Genomic DNA, 12,462 nt, shown 5'->3' on the forward strand with positions numbered 1-12,462 from the left:
GCTGTTTATTATTATTATTACTTGTTTATTTTTTGAGCCTGCAATGGAACGATAGGAATCACAGTATTGCACAGAGACTTGCAGAGCGGACAAAGATACTCTCCATTCTCCAAGTCAAAGATCTGCTCAACGTGCAGGCGTTGTCGGAAATTCAGCTGCATGGCTTCAAAGTACCTGCAACATGGAAAAGGAAATTACTAGAAAGAGGAATAATCAAATGTGACATGAAAACAAATGTTCAAACAATTAAAAGTGCTATTATCTAGCAATGCCAAGCCAAGCCAACAAACAAGTCTTTATCTACCATCTGTAACTCTTTCATGTGCTTAGGTGCAAAAACATTTGAGCGTATAAATGAACTCACACAGAAATGACAGCAACTTTTCCTTGCCTTTCAGATTCTTTTAAATTTCATTAATATTTTTACATACAGTCCATCCTTCACTTGGCTACCCTTCTCTCCTCTCACATCTTCAACACAAGAAGTTTGAAACAAGGATTGTAAATGTTTTTGTTCAGTTTTAGGAAAAACTAGCCGTAGCATTCCATGACTGAATAACAGCTATTCTCAGCAACAATTGCGCCTGGTCATTAGGCAAGGAAAACTGTAATCTTCTTTTAACAGGAAGAGAGAATAATTTATATTACAACGCCACAAGCCATTTTCCACTCAAAAAGAAACTAAGAAAGAACTATGATTCTCTTTACAATTTTGTCCCATCTGTGGATGCAGTAAGCTTTCAAATTTCATGAAAGCCTCAGTGATATTACTAGGAACACAAACATCCAACATTCAGATCTTCTCACCCGGACACAAGCAATTCAATTCAGTACTTATGTTTGAACTGAGTATGTAAGGTCTTAAAAGACAGACATGAAATTATTACCATAGTGTGGCAGTTAATAAATGTAGTTATGTTTTTTCCTTTTAAATCATACTACATCTTAGGGGAAAAAAATCTCACCTGTATAACACGTGGGATTAGGAAATTTATCTGTTACAATCAACCAAAACATACATTTGTTTTCTCACACTTAAAGAATGGGGGTTTTGCAAGCAACTCCTCTTCCTCATAACATGGCAACTAAAGAGACATTCCAATCATTTGAACTTGTATTGTTTTATAGAGTATTCTGCTGTATTTTCAGGCTGCACAGATACTCAAGAGTTGTGACAGGCATCATTTGGAGGAATATTAGTAAGTTAGAATGTCTGTTATGTAATAAATAAAAGACTATGCTCAAACCTTCCATGTCATCCTGTATGAGAAGACCCTGTTGTCCATTTTAATCCCATTTACCCACACATCAAGTCACCTTTTTATGAAAAGAGCAAGGGAACTGAGCTCCAATGTTGCACTACATAGATCTATGCAGATGTAGATGGATCTGCCAAGAGCAGATGCATTATACTCAAAGAATGTACTTATGTAGCATTTTGATGTGTGCACCTACTTATTCTGTACTGATGTCTCATGGTTAAAAAGGTACCCACACACATGAAGAAAAGCAAATAGTAAGCACTAGAAGCATATCTGGATTTTTCTGAAGTAAAATGGCACAAGTACAAATAAACCTCAAGAAATACAACAGTGTAACATAGCATGCAAGTGCATGACCCAACTCTCTCCACCTTCTGACAAAAAAAAAAACAGTGGGGTCGTTTATGTTATTATATCACACTATTATCTTGTTCAGGCTGGCTAGGCCTGAGGATTGCTCAGAGAGCATTGCTTTGCTCTCTAATCCTACAAATGCAGCTGCTATCAGGATGATATTCTGCAAGTAAGGTTACTTAGTCTTTTAATAAATCAGGTTGCACTCTAAGCAAACACACTTGGTCTAAACTGAGGACTCCATTCATGAACACAAATCAAAAGGTTTTTTAACCACTGCATCAATTATTCCTTCTTTTAAATAGTTTGTTCACCAATAGGGGAAGGGTGGGGAAGAAACATTAGTAGACTTAGCCACTCCTATTCTATTCTAAATGCATCTAAAGACTCACTGGAATAAGCTAAGTTCATCCTTGCAATACTGACCTGGTGACAGACTTTCAGTCAATATAATGCTGCTATAGAACACTCACCTGGAAGACCTTATTGGTTCTCACTGGACTGACAAAAAATACATCTATGAGATATGGTTTCCTATTCATGACCAATTATAACCCACTAGTTTCATTTGCATAAACCAGTATGTTCTGAGGGCTTTTTTTTTCGTTCACAGAAGGCAATAAAAACTTTTAATGACGATTTTCTTCATCAGTGCAAACTTCCTTTGTGCCATGTTTCGTTTTTGACAAGGTACAAATAGTTTCAACTCCTTAACTGAAATAACCACTTATTGTGCAGTATTTTAGTGTGCACTTAGATGTTTTGGAAGACAGATCAATAGAATACAAAAAAAAGAAAGAGACACCTCCTTACTTTTGCCAGCACGCTGCATGCATCACATGACCACAGCTTCCTGTGTGAGTCCCACAAGGTAAGTCAGGATGCATGAAGAGAGGATCCAGCATATCTAGAAAGACACAACAGAAAGGACTTCTTGAAAGCACAATAATGTGGTTTCACATCAGTACAAATAGAAGTAAGCAACACAGAAGACAAGCCTTCAGATCTCATTTTCCCAGAAACACATTAAAATCCTATTTGGCTAGTCCAATACTCCAATGAAGTAAACTGCAAGACAGAGCCCACTGAAACTACTGAAGGGTTTCCACTAATTATTTTGAAAAACACAACAAAATTCAAAACCAATTGTAATTGGTTTGAAACAGAAAAATGGGAAAAACAACAGGAAAAGAGTTCTTCAGCACTGGAAGATCTCTGTGGTTGGATCTACTATCATTGAAGTTTTTTATGTATCTTTAATTGTATTTGTAAATGGAAGAATCATAGAAATCAGTGGAGCTACTATTAAAAGAAAGATTAGGCATTTCTCCAACTACTCCCATACGTTTTCAAACCATATTAGCATCACTGCTGAATAAGAAAGTCAGGTCTATCTTTCACTAATATTGCATAATTCTCAACAGAAAAACGTGTTGAGAATGCAATGGTGTCTTTGTGCTACACATGCACTCAAAGCAAGATTCCCTTTCCTCGTTAAGTTACTGAAATAATAGTGAATTGTAATCCAAAATCAAGCAGCCCAAAACCTAACAAAACAAAAAAATCCCACAAAACAAAACAAAACCAAACCACCAAAAAAAACCCAACCCAAAGCACCATACAAAAACCCTGGTACTCAAGTTGCACCATACCTAGAATTCAATCTGACAGCAGCAGAAGCTGCTTTAAATATAGTGGAGGCAGAAATAACAAAGTGAACACCATGGTCTAACACCAGTTTGCCACCATGGGCACTTCTGCTGTGGGCACAAGCATTTTTCCACTTAAGTCTTTGAGAGGAAAAAAAAGCTCTTATAGGCCTACTTCTAACTGATGAGCTGCAAAGGACCATGCAGTACAGTAAGTGCTATAAATAGTATCACAAAAGTGGCTTCTGGAAAAGTAACTTCATTCTCTTCCTTTTTCAATTGCACACCACGTCACTGTAGAAAGCTTACAAGTGTATCTGACCACCTAAGCATAGGTTTTAATTTGTACTTCAAAGTACCACCCAAGAGAGCAAAGAAACAGATGCAATTAGTACATGGCCTAGATACAAATTCTACACAGATGGCTGAAGATCAGAACTGTCAGTAGTTCACTCTTAAAGAGAAAAATAGGTCAAAAAGGATCCTGTAGGAGTCGGGACTTACTAGTATGCATTTAACGACCCTGATGGGGAAACACAAAACATCTTAAGTGAAACAATTTGGTAGAAGTAGGCAAGCATGATAGAAAACAGTGTGATATCCTGAAGAAATAATAATCAATGCTTCAGAATTCTATTTGATAACATTCAAGGCTGTGCTGCTAACACTAAAGCAAGGATATTGAACTGCACAAACAGAGTTAAAGCTATCTGCTGGACAGCAATTTAAAGAAATACAACATAGGGTTCATTTGCTTTATGAGCTGCTCACGAGTCAACAAGATCCTGTTCTAAAACAGGAGAAAAAACATCATTGTGATATTACACAATTCTAACTTGTGTTCTTTTTTTCTTCCTCATCAGATGATATCATGTGGTCCTTGCTTATATCTTTCTATTTTATTATGCTGCTGTTTATGTTACTTCCTAGACACAAAGCTAAACCAAAAATCCAAACCCTCCTGAGACTGCCATATAGGCCCCTGATCATGTCACTGCATTTCCTCTATATTTGTTGAGTTTGCTGCTGCACTTGAATCAACAGGAACTATTAATATTCTTGCATTTTTTTTCCAATGACCACTCCTACTCAATCTCTAAAGTTTATCAAATCTTGTGAGATTAAAGCATTTTCTGATTTCCCAGGGATAAATCAAGATCTTCATACACTTCTCATTCTTATGTTCTAATATCCATCCTTGAAAACTATGCAAAAGTTTTCACTTTCTATTTCTTAAGGAGAGTAAGCCATTCTGCCATCTGACTGAATACAGAGTTAAATTGGGTTCAAATGGAACATACAATCTCTAGGTACAGAACTGTCTGTAGTCTAAAAGAAGTGAAATTGCATACCCCCTGAGAGTTCAAGAACTCTGCTCCTGTTCTGAGTTAAGGCAGTAGATTTCTGGACACAGGCAGACAATACCATGGCAGCACTTTCCAACTTTACTTCCTGTTCCTCTTGACAAAGTATACAGGTCAGAATTTCTTTCTCAGCAACAGATGGACCTCGTTTAGGACCCAATGCAATTCTTGAGTAATCAACTGCTGAAGCCATGCTGCAAGACCATAAGTGACACAGATATAAAACAAACAAATGGCTTTTTCTAAACAAACTTTTTCTTCCAGGCATCTAAAAAAGTGCTGCTAACATTTCTGGGTATGTATCAAAAAGTCCTCTGTAAAACCTAATGATTACCAAACAATGAAGAAACAGCTCATGCTCAATAACATGAAATATTCTTTAAAATTATGAATTGGAAGCCAGTTAACTGAGACTAACACAACACAAATTGTGGATTCTGGCATGCAAGAAATTGACGGAACTGTATCCAGTATAGACAGAATTAAATCCTGTAGACACTAAAATTGTTTCCCATACTTGAAGAAGACAGACCAAACATGAGTGCCAGTATCTTATTTAATGCTTTAAGACACAATTAGTTTGCTTCCTTTGTTTTTTGTTTGGTTAGTTTTGGTTTGGGGTTTAAGTATTCCTTATTCCAGAGCTCAACAATGATTTATAGAACATCATTTATTAAAGATCAAAACACAAAGAAGTGATCTGTTATTTTTTTCCCCAACAGGTACTTCTATTTTCCAATTAGAGCAAAATCAAGTTGTGTGAGGACAACTCTTTACACAGCATTTAAAAAAAATGAATAAAGGGCCATTCAGCTGCTCTATTTATAGTATATGGTTGAACTATCTCTAGGACAGAAGCAATCCATACCACCAGAATGATAACCAACAAATCAAACATCTTCAGTATGAAATTTTTTTTGAAGTAATGAACAGAAATATGTCAGCAACTTGAGCTACACAAAGCTATTTTTTTTCACTACAAATTACTTAATGAGAAGGCATATTGCTTTCAGATGCTTCAAAAAATAAATACTTATATTTTTCTAGAAGGCTGTCACCTCTGAAATAGCAGTCTTGTAAATTCAGCAGGTTTCTAATGACATCTTCTCAAGCATCAATGCAAGTACACATTATTTGAAGAAATATTTTAGCACTCTCTTACGCTGCTCTACCAAGTGAGCCCACTGTTCTTACATTAGCATGCAGATGCTAGTTTACACGTAACTCAAAAGTACACAGACACTGACTAGGATGATGCAATCTGTTCCTCAGAAGTAGTTTTAACAATTTTTATGTAGTATAATGAACTTAGGTAGCAGACAATGAACTCTTGCCACCATTAACTCTGGATGTCTGTTTTTAATTACCTTTCTTCCTCCATAATAGCATCTTCTTTTCCCTGTGCCTCCAGCGTGTTTTCATACAAGAGCTTATGGGTTTCAATAAAATTCCTCTGTAGTGCAGACATCTGGGCCATTATCTTCTGACGGTGCAACCTAGCTGCTTCTGCCTTCCTCTTCCGCTCAGCTTTCTCTTTATCCTGAGTGCTCTGTGTCTTACAATAGAAGAGAGTAACAAAATCTCAGCCAATGGAGAAGATTCCAGCCACTGACATTAAATTCCTTAAGTGACAAGACTTAAAAGATTATTTTAAATTGCCATCTGAAAATCTTAAAACTAAATCCTTAAATGTTGAGGCTGTTCGTTAACCTTGTCAGCCCAAAGACTCTTGAGGGGTCCACAAAAGATCACTAGTACAATCTCCTGCTCAAAGACATCATCAGTAACAAGTGATCAATTTCTATTACCTGCTTGTTTGGTCTAAAAAAAAACTGCAGCAAGATGAGCATCAAACTTACTCTAGTTTTTTTGTTTTTCTCTTCATAAATGAACACCCTACCTGAACATTCAGTATCTGCCTTACAAAAATAGAGAAAAAAATCTTTCTTCAATTATCCATGGATGAGACAGCATACAGATTGTTCCTACATTTCTGTGGCAGAATTTTATGTATTTGGCTTTTTTCTTATCATAGACTGAAAAACTCTTTTTCTTCCATTATTTCCTCATCTATCATGTTTTCAAAAACTACAAACAAAGCATTTATATAGTTTGGAAATGCAGGCTTCAAAGGACACAGGTATAATTAATTAAAACATATAGAACCTAACTCCTCTTGCTCAACTATCTAAAGGCACAAATTCAGCATTACATACAGTTCTTCCATTTGTGGTATCATTACTGTCTGAGGAAATGAAACAACAAGTTGGTCCACAGCAATGAAACTTTAAGAGTCTCATTTCTGACTGACTTGGTTATTTTGTTCCCTTACTTTATCAGATATCATATGACACCTTTCTCAGAAAAGAGACACAGCATATGCTGCTATAGGCATGCAACACAGGCATGCAATAACTAGCTGTGCTAGTTTGAAACAGGCTAGAACGTTTTGGTGAGAAGAACTAGATTATAGGCCGTGAAAGGAAAACAACTTCCCTCAGTCTCACAAAGGAGTTTGGGAGGGAGAAATGAAAACATCAGATAACACTCTCGCCATTTTCTCATGCTCTGCCTTGGGCTGCTGGCTGAGCAACATCGTACTCCCTAACCTCACCTTCCATTTAGACTAACCTTTGCTTCTTAACCTCTTGGCTGAATCTCTGTTCTTCCTTGGGACTGGGGTAAGGTTGAGAGGGGCAGGGGGAAGGTGCAGGGGTGGTTGAGAGCCCCTCCTGGGGACTCAGGTTTCTGGGAGGAGAGTTGTGTTTCTGTATTACCTTTTACCTTGTATATTTCTGTATATACTGTAAATATCTGCTTGTATATTGTGCTAGCTGTAAATAAATAGCTTCATCTATATTCCCGGAGCCAGCTGAGTCTAGTCTGGGTATTTCTAAAGTGGGGGCAGGGCGGGGAACACCCAAACCATCCCACTAGCCAAGACATTGTCTGGCAGCAAGATACTAAGAAACAAAAAGTGCATGAGCAAACTGGCCCATCTTTGCATTTTGCCTAAGGCCAGTCAGATTCCCCTTTTTTATCCAACCATCTATTCCAACAACAAAACCACAAGAGCAAACCTCATGGCACTGCAGTTATCTTTGAAATATACATTTCACTCTGTCATTTGACCATTGGACTCAAAAGTTGTTTTTTCAGGAAGGGGGTAGAGACTGAGACAGAATAATCACCTAAGCCTGATGCCTTTATATAATCAAGGAAAAGCAGATTAACCTCTTGGCAGGTCACGTGAATCACAAGACATCATTTTAAGTAGATTTGTATTTCTATTTATTGCACAATGAAAACACAATGAAGTGGTGAAATCAAACAGGTGAACAAACGAACACAAATTGCTTCTTCACTTGCCTGAGATGTTCCACTTAACTTAAAAGTACAACTGAAAACAGACTAGCTGTTGATAATTCCATAAGCAAGCTTAGCATTTATTTATTAAAAATAATGGTTTTTTAGCTTAAATCCTATCTGTGGGCAATATATTAGAAATCAGTACCTTAAGTTAAAATTTTAAGTAATAAAAGCAGCTACTCAAAATCCCCCACAAAAGTGCTCCATAAAAGGCTTTCATCAAATATTTTATTATTACCTCATCACCTTTTGTAGCTTCTGAGCCTGATGTAGTCATTACTGTTGTCAAACTAGACTTTTCTCTCAATCTTTTCACTGTGTCAAACATCTGGAAACAGAGATTTAGATGTTAAAAGCAAAGTGCAATTTGGCTCTAATTACAATACAGAGTAAAAGCTCTTGATATTTAGGTTCATGTTTTTTTTCAGATGGATGAAACCAACTGCCATACACCTAAACAACACAACGTAAATGGCTTAGACAACAGTTCTGCCACGTCTGTGTCCTAAACCCCACAAGCACTACTCAGCATGAAGGAACATAAAATTTTCCCATTTCTTGAGTAGCACTAACAGTGCTAAACAGTTAAAGTATCGGTGCATCAGAGGAATGGATGGAGACTGCAAGCTATTTTCAAGTGGGCAAGATGTGGATCATCCCATGGTAACATTCGTCATAATCATGCAAAACCTACACACATAGAAAACTTTTTGGCATTTGCCCTATTTATAAAAACTGAGTCTTCAATTTTCATTTATTGCTTGGAGCTAACTTTAATAAGCATCCCAAGGTTTTGATATTAAATAATTTACATTTAGTATACATATTGTTACTTTAAATGTATTTTAAAGTGCATTTTATTTTTTTTCTTAGAATTTTAGTACAGTAATTTCTCCAAGAGAAAAAAGAACACAACAAAACAAAACTAACAAAAGCTTTCAATCTTGCCTCTGTAATGTACCGACATAGTCCAGTTTTAATAGCTGAGGACAGGTATGGAACCCTACTATGGATTCTAATCCTCTTTTCTAAGGGATGTGTGTCTGTGTTTTCCATCTACAACAAGAAGCCACCTAAAACACAACAAGACAGCAGTCCTCCTGCTAAGTGAAAGCAGCAGCTTCCTACATAAGAGGTGGTGTCACTGCTCCAGGAGTTTCTCCCATGTCTAACTGGGTTATAGCAGGGAGTTAGATGGCAAAATTCCACAGGTCAAATATATGTGGTCATTAGTCAGATCCGTATGACTCAAATCTTAATACAAATAGATTCTGACATGTTTTCCCAGTGAACAAACCTTTATTTATTACTTGCTGTTATAGGGCAACAAAAATGTGAAAAACAAAGTTTATATATAAAACTTATCTAAGCAAAAAATGAGCTAATACTGGAAAGCAGCAATAGCAAGTACGATGACTTCTAAGTATTGATGCAGTACTCAAGAAATAATCTTGTCTAAGAGAGAAAAAAAAAGTTCAAACAGATGAAGCCTCCTGAGAAATCACTGCAGCTGTAAGCACTGGGTTATATGCAGGACTCAAAATAACTTTCACAAAAGCTTTCTGAACTACTAAAATCAGATGACACTTATCTCCCGCTGTGTACCTTCAGTATCCAATTGACTGTGTCCTTCTGTGCCTCTAACTGAGGAACTCTCTTCAATTTTTCCAGAAGCATTAACACATTCACAGCATTCAAGGCCGAGCTTCCCATTCCTTCACAAAGGAGAGAAAGACAGAGGAGTGTAGGTCTTCAGTGAAAAAAAACACAGGAACGTAACACACATGGATGACAACATACAAGAACACAAGGTGTGTAGCTACATTTCTCACTTAGTTCCAATTGTTCATTCCAGTTAACTGTAGTATAAACTTTCCCCCTTGTAGATCAGAAAGTTTTGCTACTTTCAAGAGAAGTAGACAAAACAAGAATTGCCTTGCTCAAGGAAAAGCATGAAAGCTCTTAGAGCTTACATAAGTTTATTAACAATTTAGTGTGCACAAGTATTCTCAACATTAAAAAAAAAAAAATATTGCAGGGAATGTTTTGCTTCTTCACATCTTGTTAACAGACCATAAAGTCTAGCACAACCATACTTTAAAAGCAAAGCCACTCCCTTCAATTACTACTGCAACACTTTTCATTTGAAATTAATTTGCACATTTTTACAAATAAGGCAAATAAATTCTTTATTTTTGTAATTTAACTTATAAAAATCACTTCTCACTAAGATTCTTCTTACGAAGATGCATTTTTTTGGCACTCCTTACATATTAAAAGGCTGGCAAAGAATTCTAACATCTCATTGTAATTACTTTCAGTAAATTCCTGTAGTTGATATGAAGCTCCTAAACGAGAAATACATTCCGTGGGACAATACCTATCCTTGCTCAACAATAAAACAAATGAGAGCAAAAACTCTTTTAAAACTCAGTGACAGCCCTTCACACAACATTTTAAAAGAATAAGTAAGTGCTATTCAGCTGCTCAATGTATGTATTTATATAGGAAGTGTTTAAAAGACACACAAATGTGTGGCTGAGGGCCACAGTTCAGTGGTGGACCTGACAATGTCAGGTTAACAGTTGGAGCTGGCAATCTTAAAGGTCTTTTCCAATCTACAGAATTCTAAGATTGTATTTCACAATTCTTATCCCCATTTCATCTCTCAAGTGACAATTATGTTTAGCCTGAAAATTAATTACTTTAAACAATTATTCTTACACGTGAAACCATAACTCTATATAAGATGAAAACTCATTTGGACAATGTAGATTTCAACTCCCACTCACTAGTCTTGAGAATATGTTCTGTAGGGATTTGAAAAGAAACTGAAGAGGAAAAAGCACACTTTATACCCACTAAATTTTCCTTCTGTTATCACTACTATAGTAAAATACTTGAACTTGCACATAAAACAGTGACTGTATAGCTCAGGAGTACAAAAAATGGAGACAGTTCACTGAAATCCACTGTCATTTTTCAAGGACTTAGTTTCCATTCCAATAAAGTTCTTTTGAAGAACAAATCATTCTCAGTTATCTAACAAGTATTACTTTTTCATTTCTTCCCCAGCAGAGAAGAAATCTCCACTTCAGTATACCTGGTAACAGGGAACAAAGCAGCTTAGCCCAAGCCAGGTTTGAAAGTATTAAAAGAAATCAAACGTTTCCTAATTAACATCACTGAACACTTTATTCTAGTTAACTTTGGACCTTACAAAATCAATACAGCCTAATTTATTCTGTCCTTTTAAAGAAAACTCAACGTACGTGTTGCTTTGTGATAAAAATCAAAGGCTACTTCTTCTTCTGGAGACTTCTGCAACTGCTGCTTTTCTTCTAGTAACCCTAAAGAAAGGATATGAAGCACCTGAAAAATAAGAATAGTAAATCTCATTCACTGTTAGAGGCTTGAAAAACTGGCATATAAAATCAGGATGCATATTATTAGTTCCCTATTACATGCTGATTATATCCACAACAGAACACATAAATGAGGAAAAGTACAGAAATGGCACATGGAAAACGGAACAACACTGTGGAAAATTTTGTTGTTTATTACTTGCACACACTTTACATTACAAACACAGGACTACTATAATTTTGTTGACAAATCTATGAATATTTTGTTAATTCATAAGATTAGAAGGCAAGGCAATTAAGTAATGTGTCCTCTAATTAACAAAACCCATTCAACCACATTTTAATCCCATAAAGGCCCAAAGTAACTATAATAATAGTAACAAACAAGAACGTTACATGTCAGTAACTCCCTTTATTAAAAGCATAAAGTCACTGTGATAAAATTAAATGTTTAAACACTTATAAAAATAGATTATTTTATGACTTAAGCCTCAAAGACATTTACATATTTGGAGACTTTGCAGGCTACAAGATGAAATAGTTCCTATTCCTTTAACATGATCAAGAGGTTGCTTACTTGTATACGAAGCTTCAAGAAGAAAATGATGTAAGGAGAATTACATATTGAGATAAAGTTTAAGTAATGAGACAACATCAGAGGGAAAGCAAACTAGAAAACTGAAATATGTTCCAAATTTAATACTATTGTGTTTCACATTTCCACTTTATAGTGGGAATAAATTATTAGAATGTTTTTCCTTTGTCACAAAGATTTAATAGAACACATTTAAGGACAAGTAAATTCTTATGCCAAGCTAAAAATCTACCTTTATGCATTTTTATCTCACCACAGGCAGTTAACATGGTCAACGTAGCAATGACTGTAGAAGAACAAGAGTTAACCATACCATCTGGATCATAGCTTCAGTCCATAAGTGGGTTTCCAGTTCTACTGCCCTCTGAAGAATGGTCCGCAGTATGTGCATCATAACATCACAGTTCAGAATCCTCACCACGTTGCTGAATGCTGGACTGAAGTCTGGAGGAGGTGGTGGCAGCAGTGCTAGAATATGTAGATGTGCAAGTGCATTAACAAGCT

At 36.1% G+C, this 12,462-nt stretch overlaps 1 protein-coding gene across 3 annotated transcripts in view; it reads right to left on the reverse strand.

Moving 5' to 3' along the window:
- The window catches only part of UBR1 (ubiquitin protein ligase E3 component n-recognin 1), a 66,099-nt gene that overhangs the window by 18,093 nt on the left and 35,544 nt on the right, over positions 1 to 12,462 (reverse strand). For all 3 annotated transcript variants that reach the window (XM_064146643.1, XM_064146634.1, XM_064146652.1), the window contains 8 exons: positions 12,272 to 12,426; positions 11,271 to 11,370; positions 9,604 to 9,713; positions 8,237 to 8,326; positions 5,997 to 6,184; positions 4,618 to 4,823; positions 2,430 to 2,523; positions 22 to 174 (listed from right to left, as the gene is read on the reverse strand). In XM_064146643.1, coding sequence (XP_064002713.1) covers positions 22 to 174; positions 2,430 to 2,523; positions 4,618 to 4,823; positions 5,997 to 6,184; positions 8,237 to 8,326; positions 9,604 to 9,713; positions 11,271 to 11,370; positions 12,272 to 12,426 — 1,096 coding nt within the window. The remainder of the gene's footprint in view (positions 1 to 21; positions 175 to 2,429; positions 2,524 to 4,617; positions 4,824 to 5,996; positions 6,185 to 8,236; positions 8,327 to 9,603; positions 9,714 to 11,270; positions 11,371 to 12,271; positions 12,427 to 12,462) is intronic.

This window comes from Pogoniulus pusillus, chromosome 1 (assembly GCF_015220805.1).
Source record: "Pogoniulus pusillus isolate bPogPus1 chromosome 1, bPogPus1.pri, whole genome shotgun sequence".
NCBI classification, from domain to species: Eukaryota; Metazoa; Chordata; class Aves; order Piciformes; family Lybiidae; genus Pogoniulus; species Pogoniulus pusillus.